General features: G+C 39.7%; 1 protein-coding gene across 5 annotated transcripts; it reads left to right on the top strand.

Annotated features, from left to right (window-relative positions):
- Positions 1–731: 731 nt before the first annotated feature.
- On the top strand, positions 732–26,358 carry swt1 (SWT1 RNA endoribonuclease homolog). Of its 5 annotated transcripts, none has more exons than XR_009204771.1 (20): positions 787–810; positions 1,936–1,972; positions 4,313–4,405; positions 4,522–4,583; positions 7,294–8,206; positions 8,544–8,594; positions 8,690–8,822; positions 8,967–9,077; positions 10,020–10,208; positions 10,297–10,390; positions 10,813–10,976; positions 11,076–11,239; positions 12,117–12,255; positions 14,214–14,362; positions 14,941–15,078; positions 15,315–15,458; positions 17,355–17,421; positions 18,249–18,316; positions 23,520–23,807; positions 24,510–26,358. XR_009204771.1 is itself a non-coding variant. In XM_058392551.1 (19 exons), the coding sequence occupies exons 2-19, from the start codon at positions 1,967–1,969 to the stop codon at positions 24,598–24,600; spliced, it is 2,781 nt and encodes a 926-aa protein (XP_058248534.1). In that variant the 5' UTR covers positions 732–810; positions 1,936–1,966; the 3' UTR covers positions 24,601–26,358. The 5 variants fall into 5 exon arrangements, 2 of the variants coding, with proteins under 2 accessions (XP_058248534.1, XP_058248535.1); XR_009204770.1 differs by having other exon boundaries at positions 14,941–15,083; XM_058392551.1 differs by lacking the exon at positions 23,520–23,807 and having other exon boundaries at positions 732–810; positions 14,941–15,083.
- The last annotated feature ends 164 nt before the right edge of the window (positions 26,359–26,522 follow it).

The following is a 26,522-nucleotide window of genomic DNA, read 5'->3' as shown; positions in this document are numbered from 1 at the left end:
ATCTTAATATTACACTTGTCACAAATTGGATGTAAAAATTCTGTAAATAAATAAATAAAATAAAGTCTCATACAGGTCATTAAAGAAGTATGTTTGGTGATGTAATACATCCTGTATCAGGTAATAGGAACATTTCTTTTTAATTTATTTATTGAACATAAATGTAGAAAGCGGAGGACAAACTACACTGGATTTTGTTTTGTTTTTAATTATTAAGTCATAAACAATGTTTTGTTAAAACTACAGAAAGATTAATTTGAATGGTTTGGGGGGGGATTATGTTGTGTTTTGAATGTTACTGGATCACAAAAAGGTAGAACGTCTTAATAACAATTTTTAGATTTTTTGGTACTTTATTTTGCTTTTTTGTTAAATTTTTTTTTTATTATTTTATTTTATTTTATTTTATTTTATTTTATTTTATTTTATTTTATTTTATTTTATTTTATTTTATTTTATTTTATTGAAGGGTTAAAGGACGAAACACGCTCACAAACATCCATCCAATCACAATCCTGTTTGTTGCATTACAGACGTCAAAGTAACCAATCAAAAGCCTCCGTGTGTGACACGTGATATCAGCGATGCGTAATCACAATCCTGAAACTAGAACAGCCTTCTTTTTCAACCCCTACCCATATTCCGAGTAATCCCGCCTCCTGCGCTGGGATTGGTTAACACTAACCCATTTCTCTACTCGGATTGGCTCTTCTGGTTACGTCCTAATCCGGAATACGAGTGGGAAAAAAAAATAACAACACGTCTGAATTTGAAGCAGCTAGATCCTCTCGGTCTGTCAAACTCCGGCAGGTGATATGTTCTCTCAGTTTAATCTCCTAGAGACACAACAAGAGCTTAAAGCTTAACGGTTTAGTGAAATTATCTGCGGTTTGGTCAGTATATAAGTGTAAAACATTAATATTTGTTGGAAGTAATGACAAAAATGAAGGCACCGAGTTAGCAATACAGTTAAAACGAATCTTTATTGGTTAAGTAAGAAAGCAAACTAGTGACTAGTATTACTAGTATTAGTAAACTAGTATGACCATTAATGCTACATTAGTGAGAGACTAGTACTAACCTTAGAAACTCAATTAATCCAGAAGACGTAAAATCAAGGCAAGAAAATAGCCTAACAATATTATAATGTTACTTTAAAACCTCTATTAATTATCTAACAAGTAAAAACACAGCTATCAAAAGCTTTCTATTCAACTTACAGGGTTTATTCACAATAATGAACCTTCCTACCACCTTCTTATTATCCAGCAAGCACCAACTGTTTTATAGCACAGCCATCACACCCTGTACACTGGCTTATTATTTATTTATTTATTTATTCATTCATTCATTCATTCATTCTAGATATATATATATAGAGAGAGAGAGAGAGAGAGAGAGAGACTCATTTGTTATTGTGGGTGATATTGTGATGTAATTGGGTTAGCCCCGCCTCCTGATATGGAATATTTTCTAACATCATATCTTATTTTTGACATCATATCTTCAACAACTTTAGTATTGTTGATATTTCATCCCGAGCCACTCGTAAACTTATGACCCAACCTGGGAGGATGGGGAGTATCCGCTTAGGAGGGCTCACTATCTCCTTATTCCTTTATGTTACCAGTGTATTCTTAATCAAATCTAGGCCCAAGAACGACCTTGAAAATTGACCAATGTGAAGAGGTTTGTAACTTTTGTTCAGGAAAACAACCGCGTGAGCGATAAGTCAGCTTTGCCAGTGTCCCGAGATGATGTTCAAGGTTGGTTGTGACTAAAAGATAAGTTTGATTAAAAGTGGTTTCTGAAAAAAATAAGGCCAAGGTGTGACCAAATGTAAAACGGTCATTTTGAAATGACCAGGTTTCTGGATCGGTTCAGTTTACTGTCTATGTGGACTGACACATCTATGTGTTCTCCCCATGTTCGCAGGTTTGCCAGTTTTCCTGCACCTACTAGAAACATGCAGGTAAGTTGATTATGTTTACTTGCCCTATGTCTGTGTCTGTGTGTATGTGTGTGTGTTCATGTTGCCTTGAGTTGGACTGGATTTCCCTGATACACCTTGTGCCCAGTGTACTGCAGATATTCCAGATCCTCTACAACATTGACCAGGATGAAAAGATGAATAAAACTTTATGTACTTGATATAATGTATCTACATTTACTTTACCCATATTTTCATTTATTATACATAGAATATATGTTACATATGGTATCTACACTATATTGCCAAAAGTATTCGCTCACCCATCCAAATAATCAGAATCAGGTGTTCCAATCACTTCCATGGCCACAGGTGTATAAAATCAAGCACCTAGGCATGCAGACTGTTTTTACAAACATTTGTGAAAGAATGGGTCGCTCTCAGGAGCTCAGTGAATTCCAGCGTGGAACTGTGATAGGATGCCACCTGTGCAACAAATCCAGTCGTGAAATTTCCTCGCTCCTAAATATTCCACAGTCAACTGTCAGCTGTATTATAAGAACGTGGAAGTGTTTGGGAACGACAGCAACTCAGCCACGAAGTGGTAGGCCACGTAAACTGACGGAGCGGGGTCAGCGGATGCTGAGGCGCATAGTGCGAAGAGGTCGCCAACTTTCTGCAGAGTCAATCGCTACAGACCTCCAAACTTCATGTGGCCTTCAGATTAGCTCAAGAACAGTGCGCAGAGAGCTTCATGGAATGGGTTTCCATGGCCGAGCAGCTGCATCCAAGCCATACATCACCAAGTGCAATGCAAAGCGTCGGATGCAGTGGTGTAAAGCACGCCACCACTGGACTCTAGAGCAGTGGAGACGCGTTCTCTGGAGTGACGAATCACGCTTCTCCATCTGGCCATCTGATGGACGAGTCTGGGTTTGGTGGTTGCCAGGAGAACGGTACTTGTCTGACTGCATTGTGCCAAGTGTAAAGTTTGGTGGAGGGGGGATTATGGTGTGGGGTTGTTTTTCAGGAGCTGGGCTTGGCCCCTTAGTTCCAGTGAAAGGAACTCTGAATGCTTCAGCATACCAAGACATTTTGGACAATTCCATGCTCCCAACTTTGTGGGAACAGTTTGGAGCCCTTTCCTCTTCCAACATGACTGTGCACCAGTGCACAAAGCAAGGTCCATAAAGACATGGATGACAGAGTCTGGTGTGGATGAACTTGACTGGCCTGCACAGAGTCCTGACCTCAACCCGATAGAACACCTTTGGGATGAATTAGAGCGGAGACTGAGAGCCAGGCCTTCTCGTCCAACATCAGTGTGTGACCTCACAAATGCGCTTCTGGAAGAATGGTCAAAAATTCCCATAAACACACTCCTAAACCTTGTGGACAGCCTTCCCAGAAGAGTTGAAGCTGTTATAGCTGCAAAGGGTGGACCGACGTCATATTGAACCCTATGGATTAGGAATGGGATGTCACTTAAGTTCATATGCGAGTCAAGGCAGGTGAGCGAATACTTTTGGCAATATAGTGTATATTCCCTTTCATAGTACATCAGCCATAACATTATGAGCACTGACAGGTGAAGTGAATAACAATGATTATCTCCTGATCATGGCACCTGTAAGTGAACATTTTGTCCTCAAAGTTGATGTTTTAGAAGCGGGAAAAATGGACAAGTGTAAGGATTTGAGTGAGTTTGATGCAGGGCCAAATTGTGATGGCTAGACCACTGGATCAGAGCATCTCCAAAACTGCAGCTCTTGTGGGGTGTTCCCGGTCTGCAGTGGTCAGTATCTATCAAAAGTGGTCCAAGGAAGGAACAGTGGTGAACCGGTGACAGGGTCATGGGCAGTCAAGGCTCATTGATGTACGTGGGGAGCGAAGGCTGGCCTGTGTGATCCGATCTAACAGACGAGCTACTGTTGCTCAAATTGCTGAAGTTATTGCTGATTCTAATAGAAAGGTGTCAGAATACACAGTGGATGAAGGGTCAGGGCTGTTTTGGCAGGAACAGGGGAACCAAAACAATATTAGGCAGGTGATCATAATGTTATGCCTGGTCTGTGTATATAATGTATTTACATTAACTTTACTTATATTTACAGTTAATATACATATAATATATATTACATCTTGTATCTACATTCACGTTTATAGTAGATATAATTTACGCAGTGAATCTTTATTCATATTGAATGTTTTTATTGACCTATAATTTACTTTACAGTGTGTATTTTCATTTACTTTACACTTTCAATACATGTTCCTACTAATGTGTCCACAGAAGATTTTATTGTGATTTCTGTATTTAACTTATTAAGTGAACAGATGCTCATGTCCTTATTGAATCCATGCTATTGTATATCCTCACAGGCAGCAGCGATGCCCAGAAAAAAGACCAAAACAAAGAAGCATAAGAAAGATCGAAAGAAACGCAGACCATCAACATCCTCCTCTAAGGATCAGGTAACGATTAGCACATTACATGTTTGACATTTCACTTGTTCAAGTCTGCCTATTCTGCACACACGGTGCTCTCGTTGAAACGATGTTTAATGTTTCTTCATTATATGTTGCTTTAGGTTAAAGATGACGCAGAGAGACACAGAGGCAGTCGGAGTGACAATAACAAGCTTGTGAGCAGGTGAGATTCAGTATTTATATATACAGTGAGGGGAAAATATTATTTGATCCCCTGCTGATTTTGTACATTTGCCCACTGACAAAGAAATGATCAGTCTAAATTAACCTACCATTAAAATTATATTTTAACAGAGAGAGACAGAATAACAACAAAAAATCCAGCAAAACACATTTCAGAAAAGTTCTACATTGATTTGCATTTTAATGAGTGAAATAAGTATTTGATCCCCTATCAATCAGAAAGATTTCTGGCTCCCAGGTGTCTTATACAGGTAACAAGCTGAGATTTGAAGGACTCTCTTAAAGGAGTGCTCCTAATCTCAGTTTGTTACCTGTATAAAAGACACCTGACCACAGAAGCAATCAATCAATCAGATTCCAAACTCTCCACCATGGCCAGGACCAAAGAGCTGTCCAAGGATGTCAGGGACAAGATTGTAGACCTACACAAGGCCACATCGCCAAGCAGCTTGGTGAGAAGGTGACAACAGTTGGTGCGATTATTCGCAAATGGAAGAAACACAAAACAACTTTCAATCTCCTTCGGTCTGGGGCTCCATGCAAGATCTCACCTCATGGAGTTTCAGTGATCATGAGAACGGTGAGGAATCAGGCCAGAATTACACTGGAGGAGCTTGTCAATAATCTCAAGGCAGCTGGGACCATAGTCACCAAGAAAACAATTGGTAACACATTACGTCATAAAGGACTGAAATCCTGCAGCGCCTGCAAGCTCAAGAAAGCCAGTGAACATCTGAATATTTCAGAGGAGAACTGGGTGAAAGTGTTGTGGTCAGATGAGACCAAAATCGAGCTCTTTGGCATCAACTCAACTTACCGTGTTTGGAGAGGGAGGAACACTGCCTCTGACCCCAAGATCACCATCCCACCATCAAACATGAAGGTGGAAACATTATGTTTTGGGGAGACTTTACTAAGGGGACAGAACAACTGCATCGCATCAAAGGGACAATAGAAGGGGCAAAGGGCATTGAAAATGGGTCCTGGATGGGTATTCCAGCATGACAATGACCCAAAACACACATTTAAGGCAACAAATGAGTGGCTCAGGAAGAAGCTTATTAAGGTCCTGGAGGTCCAGTCTTCAGACCTTAATCCCATAGAAAATCTGTGGAGGGAGCTGAAGGTTCAAGTCGCCAAACGTCAGCATCAAAACCTTTATGACTTGGAGAGGATCTGCAAAGAGGAGTGGGACAAAATCCCTCCTGAGAGGTGTGCAAACCTGGTGGCCAACTACAAGCCACGTTTTGCGAAGGGGTCAAATACTTATTTCACTTATTAAAATGCAAATCAATGTATAACTTTTTTGAAATCTGTTTCTGTATCTCTCACTGTTCAAATAAACCTACCATTAAAATTATAGACTGATCATTTCTTTGTCAGTGGGCAAACATACAGAATCAGAAGGGGATCAAATAATTTTTTTCCCCTCACTGCAATTATAGATAGATTATGCTGAACTTTTACATGTAGTCAAAAGTCTAGTCCAAGCCTTTTTATTGCCATTTCAACCACATATAGCTGACACAGTGAAATCAGATACTGGACAATTTAATAGGAATGCACTATATTGCCAAAAGTTTTGGGACACCCCTCCAAATCATTGAATTCAGGGGTTGGACTCGGCCCCTCAGTTCCAGTGAAAGGAACTCTTAATGCTTCAGCATACCAAGACATTTTAGGCAATTTCATGCTCCCAATTTTGTGGGAACAGTTTGGGGATGAACTCTTCCTGTTCTAACATGACTGCACACCAGTGCACAAAGCAAGGTCCATAAAGACATGGATGAGTGAGTTTGGTGAGGAGGAACTTCACAGAGTCCTGACCTCAAACATCTTCAATTCATCAATTAGAGCGGAGACTGTGAGCCAGGCACATCCAACATCAGTGCCTGACCTCACAAATGCACTTCTAGAGGAAGGGTCAAAAATTCCACTAAATTCCACTTGGTATGAAGCTGAAGCATTAAGAGTTCTTTTCACTGGAACTAAGGGGCCAAGCCCAACCCCTGAAAAACAACACCTGAGTTCAACTATTTGGATGGGTGTCCCAAAACGTTTGGCATAATAGTGTACATTCTTATGCATACAGTCATTCCGAGAATAGTCAGACTGGTTCAAGTTGACAGGAAGGCTACAGTAACTCAGACAACTACTCCTGTGATGAACAGATAAGCATCTCAGAACCTTGAGGTGGATGACACCAATGGGCAGAACAGGAAGCTGAGGCTACAGTGAGCACAGGCTATAATAATAATAATAATAATAATAAAGCGTGTAATCCTTGATTAGATTTCTTGCATAACGTATAATAGTTACAGACTCCAGTGTCAGAGCTTATTAACAGTCAGTATGTTTTCCACAACAGGAAAGTCTTCATGATAGAAAACATTGAAATTCCTCTGTAATATGACAAGCTGCATTTTCTTTTTGCTTTATTAATTTAAAGAAAAATAAAGACTGCTTATAGCTTTATTTCTTCTGTAACCTAAGTGATATCAGAAACAAATTTGCTTTGAGGATGTTCCACAGCATTACACAGAACTGGTTAAAAAATGAGATGTCATACATTAACAATGAATAAAAGACTTCAAGAAACTGTTATTGGAAAAGAATTAATTCTGGAGTAGGGTTAGGATGCCATTTGTTTACTGTTTCGTTTGACCCAGAAATGTGTCTTAATTCTACAGCAAAAGCACTGACTGTCCACGATCACCAAGGGAAATGGGGGCAAATAGTGGGACGTACAAAACCTCAGACAGAAAAAGCATGAAGGATAAAACAGAAGGAAACAAAGAGTCTCATGACAGCAAGCACAGGGCATTACACACCTTTGGGAAGCACTCCTCCTCACAACATTACACATCTACCTCAACAAAGAGCTCCAGCAGCCAAATTCCTGAAGCCCTAACCGGAGAGAGGCATGAGTGGAGGAAGAGTCTGGGTAAAGAGCCAGGAAAGAGACCAGATGAGGAAGAAGAAAAGAGAAAGAAAGTCATGAAAAGAAAGGCATCACAAGAAGACGATTACCCAGCAACCAAGCGAAGATCCTGTAACGAAGAGACTGATGCTGGAAGCAGAGATAGAAAGGAGTTAGTAGAGATAGGCTGCAGGAAGTCAACTGAAGAGCGTATCTCAGGATGGAAACACAGCAGTCCGGAGAAAAGTCAAAGCCAACACTTGTCTAAAAAATCTAAAAACCAATCATCTGCAGTTACACAAAATGTCAGAATGAAATTGCAGAGTAAGGGACACCCAGAGTCCGTCTATCCCACTGTCTCTAAAGAATCATCGTCTTCGTCACCGTCATCATCTTCTACTTCTCTAAAAATCTCTTTCAAGATCCCAAAGAAGACTAGTATTATAAAGTCACAGACAAGCACAGCCTGTTGGGAAAATGTTAAAAAGTCTCCCATCAGCAGTAAGTGTTCTCCTAAGACCATAGACTCTCCATCTGTGAAGGTTTCTTCTGAACTAACCAGACCAAAGCCTACAGAGGTTCCTTCTCCAGTTCCTTCCCGTTCTCCTCCTGTCCAGAGGGTGCAGTCGAGTAGAACGGAGGAGACGAGTGTTGCATGCAGCAGTAATGCTTTAGTAGAATGTGTAAGTCATGCCTTTTTTCTACATTTATCACACAGAGCAGATACGGTCCTAAAGCAGTCAGTAAAACAAGGAATATCTTGGGATCGATAGAAATTAAAATATTCAAATCACACATCTGTGTCAAATATGTACTGTGAAATTAGGTAGTATTGTTTAAAGATGTCATTTTTTTAAAGAATACTGTCAGACATCGCAGAGGAAAGTCGACTACAATCACCAAAAAAAAAATCTGGGATGATTTTGATTATGTTAAACTAGTAAAAAACTGAAAAATAATATATATATATCATCATCGTCAGTAATAAATTTAACTTTTTTACTTTTCACATTTTTTCAGGCTACGTGTTATATTTCAGCGGCGTCCACCGTAAACACTGATGATTATGAGGTAAGTTTTATAAAAAAAAATAAAATAAATTTCATACCTTATAATGAAGATATTGTTTCTTTGGATGTTAAATTGTTGTGTTGTTACGACCGTAGATGCAGATAGTTGAGGAGTTACACCTGGCTCGCTCTAACAGACAGCTACACGTGAAAGTGGAGATGAGTTACGGAGAGCTGACCAGTATGGACGTAGACCCTGCAGACGAGAGCACCGCCATCACTGCACTCGGTAACATGAGCACTGGAACTCGTGTTCGGATGAAATATGTTGCTTTACTAATGTAGTTGATGAGTATCCAGGTACTGTAGGTTAGCTCTTTGCTGTTTCATACAAGGTGTGTTACCTACATGTGATAATGTGTGACATCTTTAGGTCAGAAGCAGCAGCAGCATCAGCAGCAGGTACTCTTCATTGTGCTCGACACTAATGTTCTCCTCAGCCACCTGGACTTTGTGAAGAGGATTAGATCCCATGGACTTGGAGGTAAGAAGTACTTGTAGCAAGACACTTCCAATAGATGAAATTCAAGTTCTTGATGAAGCTCTTGACATTTATGTGTGATTTGATGCACAGCTGATTGGATCATTGCATGAGTGTTCCTAATAAAGTGGTCAATGAGTGGGTGTGTGTATTATTTGACTAATACTTGAAAACTACTATAAAATATATATGTATATAGATGTTTGTAGCATATTTTAATATTGGGTGGCTCTAGTACTACAGCTATTACAACTGATGTAGAAGAGAAAAATATGTACAGTATTTGATTTATGATACCGTGAATAAGATATACTATTGCCAAAAATTTTGGGACACCCCTCCAAATCAGTTTGGAGATGGCTCCTTCCTGTTCCAACATGACTGTGCAACAGTGCACAAAGCAAGGGTCATAAAGACATGGATGAGCGAGTTTGGTGTGGAGAAACTTAACTGACCTGCACAGAGTCCTGACCTCACCCTGATAGAACACCTTTGGGATGAGTTAGAGAGGAGACTGTGAGACGTCTGCCTTCACATGCACATGAATGTAAGATGGAGTTGTCCCACCCTTTGCAGCTATCACAGCTTCAACTCTTCTGGGAAGGCTTTGCACAAGGGTTAGGAGTGTGTTTATGGGAATAGAATTGAGGTCAGGCACTGATGTTGTAGGAGAAGGCCTGGCTCACAGTCTCCGCTCTAATTCATGTTGGAACAGGAAGGGGTCATCCCCAAACTGTTCCCACAAAGTTGGGAGCATGAAATTGACCAAAATGTCTTGGTATGCTGAAGCATTAAGAGTTCCTTTTATAGAAACTAAGAGGCCGAGTCCAACCCCTGAAAAACAACACGTGAATTCAATGATGTGGAGGGGTTTAGGCAATATAGTGTATAACTGGTTTTAACTGGTTAACTAACTCTAGGTGTTGATCTGTTTTTGTTCTGCAGCTCTTGGATTCCCAACTCTCCTAATTCCCTGGGTCGTTCTACAGGAGCTGGACTCGTTGAAAAGTGGGAAACTGTCAAAGAATGTTGAAAAGAAAGCCAGACCGGCTGTCAACTACATCTACACCTCCCTGAAGAACCAAGTGCCACGTCTCTGGGGCCAGTCCATGCAGCAAGTGTCTCAAGCTTCCTGTGAGCTGCAGATTTTTTAAGAGTACACCTGTATGAAGTCATGCAGCCGCTCACCAGCTGATGGCACTGTTTGTTAACTTTGTTTCAGGTGGGCTGAACTCTGAGAATAACGACGATCGAGTGCTGCAATGCTGCCTGCAGTACAAGGCGTTGTATCCAGAGGGCACTATCATTCTGTGCACGTAAGCTGTACATTCAAGATCATTTGGGCATCTTTAGGAGGGGGGGGGGGTTGTGTCACATCTGGAATTGTTTGTTAATCACGGGTTGAACTAAAGACCTCGATTTAACCTCTGAAGCTGATTTGATCACAGTCTCCTGCTGGATGTTTTGGTTATTTGTATAGTGCTTTTAATTTTCTTGAAGGTTATTATCAGTTTGAAGGAATAAAATACTATTAAATGTATTTATACAACATATCTGGTGTGAATTTAGAATTAACATTAACACGGCACGTCACAAACGTTTTCTCTGATTATATTTAAATAGCAGCCCTGACCTCGGATAGTGCTGTTATAAATCATTGCATATTACATCATAAGCATATATGAATCCTCTTTATGATTTCAGCATGAGTGACTTCATCGTTTTCATTTTATTATAGTAACGATAAGAACCTGTGCAGTAAAGCTCTCCTGAGCGGAGTCAAGGCCCTGAGTAAAGTCGATCTAGAGCAGCAGGCAGAAGTAAACCCTGATCTGTTTCATCAGCACTATGACCAGACGTCTGCTTATACGCATCCAGCACCAGTTATACAACACCAGGAAGGTGACATGGCCTTGTATTTCATTCTGAAGCCTGGTTTTGCCCAAGGCTTTTTACTGGACCACATGATGAATCCTTAATTATTTCATCTGTCGAAAGCAGAGAAGGCACAAAGGTCACGTGAAGAGGTGGAGGCGAGCAGGAAGAAGGAGAAGGAGCGGGAACTGAGCGAGTGTGTGTCCGTGCTGGAGAACAGCCTGCAGAGTGCTCTGTCCGCCATCCTGGAGGAAGAGATGAAGGCTGCCTTTGGAGAGCTGTGGCTAGAGGTGACCTTGGCTTAGACAGACTTTACTACTCCTGTGTAATGAATGACCTCAGATTTGAATGGTTTATAGGCAATTAAATATTTTAACATGAACGTCATCTCAGGTGCATTCTAACTTACTATTTTTCATTATTAATATTTCACTTCTAATTATTGCCTAAATATTCTTGTGAGCCCCCAAGTTTAGAGATATAAACCCCCAGGATTTGCGAGACTGACTTACTAAGAAAGCTAATCATTACCTAGTTCAACGGAAAACACACTTGCTAAGAAATGAGTGATGTTTATTTCTCCTGCCTCCAGTAACCATCTCCAGCTTTTAAAGCACCACCCTTCCTGCCTGGAAAGACTTGGCTGTTACTCATTATTGGGTTAAATCGACTGAAATGATCAGATTATTGTGTGTGAAGAAAATGATTTGTATATAATCCAACTGCTCAAATGTTTATTACTATTTACCATCATGTTTATTTAGAGCTTTTTATTCTGCCCTAGTTACAGAAGTAGTTAGATTGACCTGAATTGTAGATTTGAATTATTTATTATCAGCTTTATTTCAATTGCAGATTTATTTCAATTAGAATTGATGTATGCTGAAACGCTCACAAATGAAATACTGTTTGGGTTGACCTACAAATCTAAACAGCTCACACTAAACACACACACATTTTCTCTTCCCCTCAATCATGCTACTCTCTTCCAGTCACTCAATCCTTCCCATCATACACCTACACCAGTACAGAAGCTGAAAATAATGTAATAAGAATTAAGAAATATTAATGTTCGTTTATGTGTTAGATCTCTGCTCGTACATTTCATTCACACGTCTGCAGACATTTATGATTTTTTTGTATAACAAGTGTGTGTATGCTTCGTAGATAGTTTACGTGAAGCCTCCGTGGAGTCTGGATGCTTTGCTGCAATGTTTCCGGAAGCACTGGATCGCCGTGTTTGGAGTCATTGTCAGAAGAAGTCTGATCGGTTGTGTGGAGACACTCAGCAGTTTTGTCCACACAGGTGTGTGTGTGTGTGTGTGTGTGTGTGCATTACTGTGTCCAGGCAGACTTAACAAAATCCACAGTGAGACTTTCGATTGGTTAGATTTGTTATTTTGCTCAGGACCCCTTTTCCTTTAATTGTGGGTTTTTTTTTTTTACTTTTACTTGATCTTTTCCGTCGTTTTCATTTTATTCTACTTGTTTTAATCTTTTTCTTAGTCTTGGTTATTTTTCTCCTATTTATCGTCATTGTGGAAAACTTCCCAAAACATTAGAAAAACAGTAATTGGATTTGTATAATCTGATTGCTTTAGATGTGCACGTTGTTCTTGTTTTTCGCATTTGCTTGTGAAGGAAGGTAAAGAGGGCTTTGTCCAAAAAGAATATAACCATGTCACTCATATTTGCAGTTTTGTCGAATCCAGAGTGCAAAACTTTTACAATGTCTTTATAAAGCAATTAAAAATGCATACTTACATTTATGGCATTTGGCAGATGCCCTTATCCAGAGTGACTTACATTTTTATTTCATTCTGAGCAAGTGAGGGTTAAGGGCCTTACTCAGGGGCCCAGCAGTGGTGGACTTGGTGGACCTGGGATTCGAACTCACAACCTTCCGATCACTTTCACACCAGTGAAAGATTCTGACAGCGATGTCCTATATATACACACATTATATATATATATATATATATATATGAAATGTTTAACGCACCATGATTCATCTCCCGTACTTGGCCCCCTTTGTGAACGCTTGCATCAACAGAGAAAGCAGCTGACATTCCCATGTTTCTAAGTTTTAGCTGTTTAGAAATTAACACTGAATCGAGTGATGATATCAACCCTGTGTGTGGGTGTGTGTGTGTGTGTGTGTGCGTGTGTGTGTGCAGTTGTGTATTAGACCTGGTTTTGTGCATCTATTTTGTGCTAGCATGACTGTGCTTTCCTTCTTTAGTTTCTTTGGCTGGGAGCCATGTCTGAAAAAGCGAGAGAGAGAGAGAGAGAGAGAGAAAGAGAGAGAGGGAGGGAGGGAAAGTGGGGAAAGTGGAAAAAGGGCATTGTAAAAGTTTGCAGAGGAGTGGAAAAGTACTGGTCTGTTTCTGTTACCAAGCTCCTGAGTGTGTGAGTTAGTGGGTGGGGAATATATCTTTGTATGACCTCTGAAGAGTGTGTGTGTGTGTGTCTATAAAGGGCTTTCATTATGGAGAGTTCTCTAGACTATTTATTTTTTTCCACTGGCTTTTTCAATCTTGCAGGTTTATATATCACAGCATACCAACGGTACGTTCTATATCAGTGTTTTGGGACTTGCTGGATCTTAAATTAAGTTGCCCATTCAAGCAGGGGACGAGCTGCTACAGCTTGAATTAAGTTCTGGGGGGAAAAAAAGTACAAAAGCCTTCTTAAAGAAATGGTAACATTCTATTCAGCTGGTGTGTCCTGCCATTTTATTTACAGCAAAAATACAATTCACAAATGATTACTACTACTATTCACTTCGTTTAATAGATAAATAAAATAGTCTGTTCTGAAAGACTGTTAAAGCTCCTGCATTTTCATTGGTCAGCTTGGAGACGCAGTTCGGATGAGAGCTCTTGGGGCATTGTCATGCAGAAAGGTCCAGTTCCTTTGCATTTTCAACTTGCCAACAGACATCTGAAGGATTTGCACTTGCTATTTCTAGTTATTTATGATTGACAAAAGCCGTACTTCTGTCTGAAAGAAAGCAGCCCTAAAGCAGGATGCTGCCACCACCATGTTACACTGTGGATATGGTGTTCTTTTTTTTTTCTTTTGAGCACAACCACACCCCCAATTACAAGATGGTGTGCATATTTATACAACCAAGTCATTGTAACTTTTATTCCCAGTGGTTTATTTTTTTTGCATGACAAAAACCATCCTTTTTTTCATTGCTTTCTATAATGAAGTCAGTTTGGTCCCTCAAGTCATTACGTGCATGTGTGTATCGTGTAGAAGTGTCAGTGGAACGCAGGACCATTCTGCACACAGTGTCTGTGGCCGAGGAGCTTCTTACCGAGCTGCGCTGCAGGTCTCCGTACGGAGGCCACGTGGACTCGGCCCTCTCCTGCCTCAAGACCTTACAACACCGACTGCAAGCCAAGGTGAGTCCCAACACACACACAGTTATTCATGATCCAGACTCTTTGATAGCGTTTCTAGGATCGCATCCAGGAGCACCAGAGCACTGTGATCAACTTATTATTTCTCCAAATATATTATGATGAGCTATAGAGAATCAGAAAAGCACACATCATGGAACAACTGGTTTGTGTGTTGGTCTTTCCCGTAAGGAGAAAAAAAAAACAGATAGACAGTTCACTCGTTCACAGACTGCATGTAGGTGGTTCTGGCTCCAATCACAAACAGCATAAATCAGCAAAACATGAAGGGATTCTTCGTAAGATTTTTCTAGAAATTATGTGAAAAGTTGAGTACACACTCTCAGCACACACTTTTTTTTATTTCCTCACACGTCATCCAACCCTAAAATTTAAAGCATATAGTGTTTCTCTCCAGTGATTATCCTCCACATTTTCTCTCACACTTCAGCCCTGCTGTGGGAGTTTACACTTACACTGCAGACATGTTTGTGACCAAGCTTGTTAGCCTTGCAAATGAGGTAAAGTGTAAAGAGATGTAACTGCGCTCATGTGTGTGTGCATGTGTGTGTTGAATTCAGCCTGAGAAATCCCCAGTGGTTGACCGAGGTGGTGACACTCTAATGGCTGATGCAGTTCAGGATGTAGCTCTTCCTCCACAAGCTTCTCATCAGGAAGTGTGGGCTTTATTCGAAAGCATCTGGAACAATGTGTGCCATGTCAGGTGCCACCTTTTTTCTTTTTTTTTTTTCTTTTTTTTTATTAATTCATCTTAGTGTGCTTGGTTATCTCTTGCATGTATAGAGTCCACACCTGGAAATATAATATATAACATAAATAACAAATTATTCTGATTTGTGATTTCTCTGATATAGTTTTATTGTTAAATAAATGTATTTCGCTTTCTCTCTCTCGTCTCTCTCTCTCACTTTATCTTTCTCAATTTCTTTATTAGCTCAGCTGTGTTCTCAGCACTGCACTTCTCTCCAGGCTCAGTGGGCTCAGCAGAGCCACGGTCCACGCCGCCTCCCCAGGATGCCCTCAGCTGCCTCCACAGACTCAATGCCACTCTCGAGCAGCTGCTGGAGGCCTTCCAGAGGTACTAAAACATTATTGCTCTGCAGCTCGTCTGATCGGTAGCTGTAGGAAAGAAACAACTACCTAAGTGTTGTTTGTGACATTATGTTGTAATTAAAGAACAGAGATTGAGCTTGGTTGCTAAAGCGCCGTACACTAAGAAACATATATTCAAGGATCTGCTACTATATATGCAGATAATGTCTTGTAAAATTGTCACCATAGAAACCATAACATATTGGAATCTGCATAATAATATAAACCAGTTATTTATGTTACAGATAGAATTTCATGCTTTTTATAGAAAATGATAGCTGAAGAGATGGCCGTAAATGAATTTCTCATGTTCTAAGGTGAGATCTAACTGGTCATGACCATCCTTCAAAAGTAGAGAGTTCCAGTGCACCAGCAATTTTTGGGATGTTTTGCAATGCCTTAAGAAGAACAGCTCATAACCAATTCCACATTCAGTGCCCGTTATCTAATCTCCTTCTATCAAAAGAAACACAAATTCTCAAGAATTATTAGCATTCTCACTCAGGAATGTTCCTTGGAAGCCTTTATCAATGATAGATAGCTGATAGAGTTTTTTATATATATATATATATATATATATATATATATATATATATATATATATATATATATATATATATATATTCTGCAGGAGGTGCCTTCATTAAGTTCTCATTAAATGTTTGCCATTTGTTTATCAGTTATGAGAGTCATAAATTTGACTGAACTCCTTTTAGATCATTAGACCCAATACACTGTGTCCTGTATTAATAACAGATGATATCAGGCAGAGAGCTGTTTGCTCAGATTTGGTGTTTGGAGCTGACAGAGAGAGATTTGTTGGTGTTACCATGGATATGGTTAGGCTATTGTTCATGTGCTGGTTAGCAGAGTTGACTCAGCAGACAGGCACACAAACACATCTTTGTAACATTGTCCTGACTTTTTATCATTTTTCCTTCTGCCTAGCTATAACATTACTGTCATCCTTTATCAGCTTTCCATTTACTCTTTATTCTTTTTACTTTCCAATATATTTCAGTAAGTTCGTGCCCAGCATAGCCTTAGCTTCCTATTCTTGACTTGCAGGAACGGACACTATTGTGTTCTTTTGCAGTTGTAACCCATCCAACTCAGGTTTCTGTGTAATGTGCATCTCAATTCAATTCAATTTATTTTGTATAGCGCCTTTTACAAGGAACATTGTCTCAAAGCAGCTTTGCAAAAGAAGAAAAACAGAGAAAGGGGAGGGGAAAAATGAAAATAAAAATAACTAAATAACTAGAAATAAATCATTAAATTTAATAATTAAACTATTTTATCCCTATCCCTAATGAGCAAGCCTGTGGCAACGGTGGCAAGGAAAAACTCCCTGGGATGGAATAAGGAAGAAACCTTGAGAGGAACCAGGCTCAGAAGGGAACCCATCCTCATTTGGGTGAAAATATGACAAAACATTTTAATATAAATGACCAGGTCATGTGGAGATCTGGGCTTAATTCATTCTCATCTTATAAAGAGAAACTGTACATCTGAGATGCTTTTCTGCTCAACATGGTTGCATGGTTGAGTGGTTAATTGAGGACATTTTTTTTTTTCTGATATCAGAATTCAGTTTTTCTTCTTTCTGATGTAAAGTTCTTGACCTTATATTCCCGAATTTTTCACTCATTCAGATTAAACAGTGTGTAATGTATTCCTTAAATAAAACTACTTGTTCACACTTATTGGGTTTTATTTCATTTCAAGTGACCAGTCAATAAGGTTTTCCACCTCCCTGAAATTCATCCACAAACACATCTGAGGGACAGAAAGCCCAAGTGACTTCCTGTCTAATTCCAGCAAGTGTTATAAAATCGGTCAAAGCTGTAGTAGGTAAATGTGTGTGCTTTGTCTCTTTCAGGTTACTGTCTGTGGGCAGCTCTGTAGACGATGCTCAGGCTCTGCTTACTTTTATTCACACTAGTGAGGTAAGATGAACAGCTAAAAAAAACCCATCACATTTCTTTTGTCTAAAGGAGCAGTTTGTAATTGCTGCCCCTGAGGTGTTACCCTGTGTTCACTTGAACAAGAGCCAAAGAGGATCATTAATTTTCTGTGCATGTGTGCAGCATGGAAGAGCGATTTCCACAAAAAAAAAGGCAAGCATCAGTACGGCATGCATCATTTGCTATCGAGATTTTTCAATCCAGTTAGGTGTGAAAGTAAAAGAGGTGAAATGGCTCGATTGATTCCTTGAAGCAGTCCATGTGGTCCGATTGTTCACCCCACACAGCTACCAGCAGTTACTTCCTGTTTTGGTGGTGGTTATGTGTTTCTTCTTATTGCGAAACACTTCCCAGACACACTTTCTGATGCACTCCGGACCTGTAAATCTCAGAGTTGAATAGATTTAAACAGACGGCAGTATAGCGATCTGCGGCACAAACATTAAGCATTTATGCTCGCACACAATTGAGCAGGTTATTAAGAATGTAATAAGGTGTACTAAGTGTAACTAGGGAATCTAGTTTCAGCATCCTCTAAGGTTTATAGGTCATTATAGACACAGAACACTGTTCATGCATCAGTTCATCAGATTCGGATCGAACAAAGTCGACGAAACGCAGTTTAAGCCGTGAAATTTAATTGCCCGTGTGTTATATGTTTACAGTACACCAACAAATGGAGGAAAACATGACATTGAAATGGCCAGTTTCTGTTGTCAGCTGCCAGAGGTTCAGTGAACCTGATGAGAAGTGTGAGTTTTAATGGTATGTATGTTAGCTGGGATAAAAAACCTGCATTGTGTTTTCAGATCGTTGCTATGGAGCCACGCTTCAGTGCCAAAGACCTGTTTGAGTGCCTGTCTCACCACGAGTACAGGTTAGTTGAAAGAGCGCACACACACACACACTTTTTATTAATATAATTAATTATTACTACTCAATTAGTATTGTATTAATTATTTGTATTATATTTGAATGAATTTCTTGTTTACATAATAGCACTTTTCGGCTATAAAGTACAGAAATTATTTATAATTGCACCCAGAAGAGGATGAGGTTCCATTTTGAGTCAACACTGTCGTCTCTGTTAAGCATAAATTAATATATTCATAATTTCTGTCCATTTGACTGGTCATTTGATTTGAATTAGGTTTAATCCAGACCTCAGTAGCTCAAAAATTATTCATGTCAATTTTTTTTCTGTAAGTGGAGCATTTAGGAATTTAAAGAAATTAACTCTATCTAGTGCTAATAAATAGATAAAATAATATCGGACACCATTAAATCGCTATTTATTTTATCAGTTTATTATGTAATATTGTTCATTAAATAATAATAATATATTAAATAATATAATAATATTAAATAATATAAATAATATTTATTAAATAATACACGAGTCATATCTGAGTACATTCAATAAAATCACCCATGCTGAGGAGTTTCATGGAGTCTGTTAAATGTTAAAGACTACACAGACTGGAGAAAGTTGGACTTGAATAGATTCAGTGGTTTTTGTCTTCCTCTGTCTCCTCTGTTCCTCTTCATGCCTGTTAGTTACAATAGGCGTCCTCCCACTCTTTAAATCTCGCACTGTTTCAAAGCCTGCACTATTCAAATCACGTATCTCAATGCAAAGATTTTTGTTCATTATGCACACTCAGTATGATTCGATCCCACAGTATTATTAATCTATGTTAAATGTCTTCACCTATACACTCAGGCAAGTGCATAGGTAATTGGTTTGCTTCAAGATGAAGGTTTTCAGATAGGACAGGACTTTTTTTTTTCCAGTTGTTCTGGGTAGTGTCCAAGCCTCAATTTCTCTAAGTGCTGATACAAAAAGTGTCTCTTTCATGGGCATGTGGTCATCAAATGAGTCAGCGGAGTTTTTGTATTTTCCTATCTGTAATTTCCCATAAACTATAACACACTCAGGCATATGATCTATTCCCGGAAAGCCTCGGAAATAAGATGTCAGGATTATTTATTGTAAATATACACTGATCAGCTATAACATTATGAGCATTGAGAGGTGAAGTGAATAACACTGATGATCTCCTCATCATGGCACCTGTTAGTGGGTGGGATATATTAGGCAGCAAGTGAACATTTTGTCCTCAAAGTTGATGTGGTAGAAGTAGAAAAAATGGACAAGTGTAAGGATTTGAGCGAGTTTAACAAGGACCAAATTGTGATGGCTAGACGACTGGATCAGAGCATCTCCAAAACTGCAGCTCTTGTGGGGTGTTCCCGGTCTGCAGTGGTATCAAAAGTGGTCCAAGGAAGGAACAATGGTGAACCGGTGACAGGGTCATGGATGGCCAAGGCTCATTGATGCACTTGGGGAGCGAAGGCTGGCCCGTGTGGTCCGATCCAACAGACGAGCAGATTTCTTTCTTTTTTTTTTATTCATGCTAACCATAAAACTTTTACTCTGCCTTTATTATTGTTCACTATAGCCCCCATTGCTGGCTGGGAAAATTGTGGAATGAGTATAAAACCTGAGATTGGAAAATTAATTCCAGGTATTCTTTAACCAGGCTATGCTTTTGTGTTATGTTATGTTGTGTTCTTGTTGCTGTAGCTCCGCAGAGGATCTCGTCATGTGATACCAAAACACAAGCGCAAACACAGACGTATTGTTCACCTCCGTTTTCAATGACCTTTTGTAAGCGGACTAGGCAGCAACTTTTGAGTTGATGCTTTCAACTTGCTTATTTCTGCTTCTTTTATTATAACATCATAATATTAACTATAATATCGATGACAGCTGATAGTAGAGGTATCATCATGGAAGAGATTTCCTTATGAACTTTTATCATAGGATTATAACTTTATCACTTTGCAGTACAATGCAGTTCTTTTCTCCAAGCAGACAAACCTTGCTAACGGAGTATATGCACTCCCAACCTCCCCTGGGGATACGGGATAACGTTCCTTTAATTTGTCTCCCGTCGGTACATGAATTTGTAAACAAAGCTGTCTGGTTAGCCAAAGACCATTTAGTAGTTAATACCTTACCCACACAATAGGTTTAATCTCTGTTTACTGATTTACTCGGACATCTTTGTTCTCACCCACTGAGTAAACCTACACTTCTGAAACATACATCCTGTCTTGATGACCTTGTCATGTGCTGTAAGCGCTTTGTCAGAGCTGACTGATATTTAACACCACAAAACGTGTACTCGGTGCTGCTATGTCTCTCTCTCTCTCTCTCTCTCTCTCTCAGTAATCATTAACCTGACCGTAGCCTGTTACATAACACCCAGTCTGCAGGGAGTACTGAGGTCACGACTTTGTCACTGTAGTGTAGCAGGTGTCCATTATTACCAAAGGCGGCGAGATAGCAAACATTTCAGACCGGGTCACGTAGCAGGAATATGACGTATACTGTAAAGAGCTTATCATACAGGTGGAGAGCAAGTCAAAAGCCATGAATGCTCAAAAACCATTTTTCTCCACCCAGTTTTGGCCACCTTCCAATTCATAGCCAAGGAGAGCAAGCCATGGAGGGTGAAGGATAACAAGTGCTGTCTCTAAGACACATTAAGATACATTACATCAAGTGCTGCTCATTCTGAGTCACAAGGATGTGTTGCATTTAGAGGAACACACGCCGTCCTCTTCCGCAGACATGAGCTCTCAGGAGTCCACAATTTTGCCGTCCTGGCTCCTGCCAATCTATTTGAACGTAGTCAGACCTGTTCTGTTTACATGTATGCAATATCCAGTCTGTCAGGATGCGAGACTCATTCACACTGATAACCAAACAAACATGTAAACGTCTAGTCTGGCGCTGAGCGTGTCTCTCTGTGATTCCCAGTAAATGGGTACATGTTCCCTCTCTCTGCTGGAGAATGCCAGCCATAGGTACGCAGACAGAAGGCTGAGTGCACTAGAAATAATTTAGTGCATGTTATATTTATCCCTCCACTCAGCAAGAGACAACAGTGCGGTGTCCAGAGATCACCGCCGGAGGTCAAGCACACAAAGCTTTGGTCTAGATGAGTGCGGTCCATTTGATGTTTGACCAAGTGCACAGGCGTTTTGCCCGTTTTTTTTTTGTTTTTTTTTAAATTTCTCTTCCTGCTCTTTATTAGGAACGCAATTTAGTCTGGACATTGAGGGCATTGTTGAAGCTCGGCACATCCGTCAGAAGTGGAGCTTGTGCTGACTGCGTATGTGTGTAAATGGTGGTATTCTGGTGTGTGGTCACCATGGCAGCAGAGTGGCTCTAATGGAGAGTTGCATCACAGTTCTCTGCTGAAGCATCCAACCTGCACCTTTTATCTGACAGGGGAATGTGAATCTTTCTAATTATAAGGACTTTAATATGGAAATAGGCATTCAGTCTAGCGTAGGTTGTGATTTGCATTGACCTAGAGACCTTAGTTTTCGAATTTTGCGATTCTTCAGTAATTTAGGTTTAGGACATATAGTAATCCCCTGGGGTTACGTTCCAAAACCACCCGCGATAAACGAAAATCTGCGATACACGGACGCCACCCCCAAATGCTTTTTTTTTATTGTTTAAGCCGTAAATGACCCTCCTACACTCTTTAAACACACACAGAAAACATTTGCAAGCATATAGCGAGTGAATTTTGGGTAAATTCGTAGAAATATCACATTTATAGTGAGTACTGTATGTATGTATGTATGTTTCTTGCTAGAAGCCTTAGAAGGTGCAGAGCGTTTGGGAGACATAATAGGGCTTGCAGAAAAAGCGCAAAAAATAGAGCGTACATAGAACAAAACACTCGGGACAGTGACACGCAAAAAACTGGGATGCTGGAGAATTCCTCTTCCCTTTCCCCAACTGCAGGCATAGCCAGCAGCCAATCACAGCCGTGATTAAATGAATGGGGCATTCCGATTAGCCAGACTCTTTCCTCCAGCCGTACTGTATTTAGATTTTCAGCATCTCCGCACCGCGCTTTCCTAAACGACGCTACGTGTTCTTTGTCTCTTCAGTAAATATGCTGTACAGTATTTTATATATTATTAACATTTGACTTCATTTTAATTAATGTTTATATTTTGTAATTGACAATTATGTTTTTATTAATAAATTACCTTATTTCAGCATAAAAACAGTTCACTATAAGGTTTGCGGATACCACAATATACCCATAAGGACCCACTGTCCTCTGGCTTCCTGTAGGCAAATTTCAAGGCCTTTATGCTCACGTACAACAAGTTGTCTGGAACAACAAACCTCTAACTCAAGGTTTACGTTCTTTCCTGCAACCTGCGATCAGATAACGAGCGACGCCTGGGAGTGTCAACACGGCAATCTTACTCAATTCGGATAGCAGAATTCATCACTATCTTCAAAAAACAGCTAGACCCACCAAACATATATATATATAGATAAGTTCCACTATAATATCCAATATAAGTTTTTGTTAGTACACACGCTCTTATTTTCTGAACTAAAAAGCAGAGATCTGTAACTTTAATGCTACGTTCCGCGTTTTCTCTGTTTTTTTGCGTACACTACTTTCAGCCCTGTTGCATAATGTTGCGATGTCTTAACATGTCGTCATTTCGCTTTTTGCATCAGCATTTAAAAGTTAAATTCCCTGAAAGGCATCTGCGGTGACTGTACAGAGTGACAGCATGACTCTAGTGACCTCACCTTTGTATTCAACACGTTTCAGCTGTGGTTTGCGGTGCGTTGTACACATGCGTAGGCTGCACCGTCTTCATGTCTCTCTCACACACCAGTGTTTATAGACACTGCAGAGAAAACTCGGTCACTACCCAGTTTCAGCCTGCCCTTATTTTTCTGCTATGGACAACCGTTACATAAACAGGCATGAAGGGAAAAAAAAATGCTCTGAATTCCACCTCCTCAGTTTTTTTTTTTTTTTTTTTTTTTTTTTTTGGTTATATAACATTCAACAGTGAACAGAAAGCTCATTGCTAGAGGGAGTGCGAGAGATCTGCAGGTCGAAGATTACATGAGCAGCTTATAATGTTCACATAAAACTCGCAGACTGTTTCTGTTATACCGCTCGAGATCCAGATGAACACTGTTATTCTCTCAGGTTTTTTTTTTTTTTCCCCAGCAGTGCTAATGCTGAGCTTCTCTGGGATTGACAACAGCAGCTGGAAAGAAAGACGTATTCCTGACTAATGCAGATTCTGTAATTACTCTTTCACGCTGACGCAACCACTTCCTGTATAAGAACACAATGTTTCCTGTTTGCAAGTTGGTGGTGTGGAACGGAAATCTTTGCTGAGTTGCGTTTCAGATGGAAGTAGTCACAGAGGACACGACACGTATCACAAGATATTGCTGGAAATACAAGAATGCTGTGTGTCTAGATGCTGTTTTGAGTCCGTTTCAAGAATCGGTATTATTACAGATTTACAGTATTGCAGTTCTGTTCAGTCGTCTGTTCATTCATTCCTCCTGTAGTTTGCCTTTTGACTTTAGAGAAACAGGAACCATCCGAACTTCTCCTTTGTCTGATCATGTCTTTATTTGTCCCTTTACTCTTGGGTACCACAATCATTTTTTTGCCTTGCCTTCACTTCAGGTTAACCTTAATAGTATTCTTCATCATCATCTTCTTCTCAGACCTTCATTTAACTCAACACAGACCTTCATTCAGTTCTGACGTGATGTGCTTTGACTTTTCTAATTATATTGGAATTATAGTTTTCCCATTAGCGAAGCTCAAATTAGCCAATTACCTTCCATTGAAAGAACTGGACCGGATCTACATTCACTGAACTCACTGTAGACATTCAGTCTGTTATACAATAGTGCACTTTGACTTTATTAAATGATCAGAATTACAGTTTTCCCGTTACCGAAGCTCGAACTAGCCAAAATTCCCACTGACCTCCATTGAAAGAACTGGCCTGTTATAACAGAACAATGGTAAATGTGTTCATTATAGTAATAGAGCCATCTCGTATTTGCAGCTGTGTTTGTATTGGTGTCCCACCTAAGCCATGACGCTATTCGTGGATTTTTGATGAGCGGCTTGAGATTCAAACCCACCTGAATATAGGAGCTCCATGACATTTGTGATGTTTGTGTGTTTCAGGGAGAAGCTGTGTATAGGTGGAGCGCAGATGATGGAACTGAGGGAGAACCTCCATCGCTGCGCAGCCGCCATGTGTGGTGCGAAAACCTAAAGTCGGCAAACGACCTGGCTCACTCATTTGTTTACAAATAAACCAAACCAGAGTGTGTGTGTATATATATATATATATAATCAGTCAGCTGATTAATACACTATATGAGTGCCTCTATATGAGATCTGAGCTGGTGAGCGTTCTTTAGCGGTTGGAACGCATTTCTGGTTCGTTCTGCGTTCGTGTGAGGACCAGATCCCAGTGTTAAACCTGATTTCTACACTTAATATTGCTGCTGTTAGTTCCGGATGAGTTGCAGAAAATTGCTTTCTCATGTTCGTGGCCTGCCCTTTTCTTTTTACTGTATCTGACCATTCTGCTGTGAACGCAGGATGTTTTTTGTTTTTGTTTTTTTTAAATGTTTTCATCAATAGTTGCTGTAGGTGGAGATCATTGTGGAAACTACCTCGAAATAAAAAATTGCAGCCATGTTTAAAGACTTAAAAGCCTTAACATTTGTAATAATTAGTCAAATCTAGTGGGGACCCATTCGTTCATTCATTCATTTTATTTATTTTTTTTTATTATTCGGATTTTAGGGATACAGCAGGCATTTACAGTAAAATGTAACATAAAGGATTGAACCACTTACACATTATTTCTTCAACCCGCATTTCATCCGAATTTTATGTCAAGGCTTCACTTCTCTCCGTTCCTCCACATGTTCATTTGTTAAATCTGTTCATTCACTGAGAATGTATAGATTTATGCAGGGTTTTTTTTTTTTAGCACTGTTATACCTGTTATTGTTGAGCATGGTTTATTCTGTTTTCTATGACAAATGCATTTTATATCCATGTTAAAAAAAATCCATGCTGTCATTAAATCCTATATTTATTTCTGCCTTAAACAGGAGTTGTGTGTGTCATGTCTTTGCCGTACAACAGAGTCATGTTTGCCACTGATTTGAAGACCGAACAGAGATAGACAGACAGACAGCTGAGACTAGCTGTAAAAGGATCAGGACGAGGCAGTGGAAGAACGGAGAGATTACACTGTCTTTCATTAACATAGGTAAGATCTCTGACGCAACTGCAAGATGAGGTCATGACAGGATCCGGCTTTCTCGTCACCACGTGGTCGTCGGATCACGGCGTAAGCAAGAGTCAAGGCAGGAACTTTAGAGTTTAAATAAGGTGAGACTCATTTTCACAGGGTTTAAAGTGTACATTTAGAAAACATGACAAATTATCTTTAATTCATTACATATGCAGATATATTCAGGAAAATAAGCACACTTTAATAGACCACAAAAAAAAAAAAGAATAGTGATATTCAAGCTTTTTCAAACACAAAGTTTTCATTTTGTGTGACTTTAATATGATTCAGAAGGATGTTCATCATAGCGAAAGCTCAGTTTATGGCTAAGTCAGAACCTCTTGGCAGAGGCAAGCAAGACTGCATGTTGCTCCCAATCCCGACAAGATTCTCTGAACCACCAGCACAAAACGTCCCAGAAGAACCACTGATCCACCTCCATGTTTACAGAGAACCAGAAGCTTCTGCTTTTCCACACAGTCTTCTTTTGTTGCCAAACATGCTGCTTGAGCGAAAATTTTTATTTTGCAGAAAGCAAGACGGCTTGTGGAACCTTTTCCCTCCTTCCTGTCAATTTTTTAACAATTTTTTTTTTTGTTATTTATATGGTACCAATTGCACTAAATATACACTCTGTTACATGATCTGTGCATGATAGCAAATCCTTTCGGTCTCCTGAGCACCCTGTTTTCATATGTAGAGCAAATAAATCAAAGTCCATACACCGTTGTAGCCTATTAGGGAAATATCTGAAATGATGACTAAACACAAATATTTCCCAAAGCCGATATCAGGGACGAGATGATTTCCGAGTAATGACCGTTTGTTTGACTCATTGCCTGGCGACATCGGCATGGCTCTTGGCCATTGGCACCCTGTCTCGG

Source organism: Hemibagrus wyckioides, linkage group LG06 (genome assembly GCF_019097595.1).
Source record: "Hemibagrus wyckioides isolate EC202008001 linkage group LG06, SWU_Hwy_1.0, whole genome shotgun sequence".
Lineage (NCBI taxonomy): Eukaryota > Metazoa > Chordata > Actinopteri > Siluriformes > Bagridae > Hemibagrus > Hemibagrus wyckioides.
This window is presented reverse-complemented; position numbering and strand designations above follow the sequence as displayed.

Bases quoted from the DNA above. Each gene is read 5' to 3' on its own strand.
- swt1 (XM_058392551.1), top strand. The intron at 10,209-10,296 runs GTGAGCTGCAGA...ACTTTGTTTCAG, and splicing joins GCAAGTGTCTCAAGCTTCCT to GTGGGCTGAACTCTGAGAAT. The intron at 14,363-14,940 runs GTGAGTCCCAAC...TGTTGAATTCAG, and splicing joins AACACCGACTGCAAGCCAAG to CCTGAGAAATCCCCAGTGGT.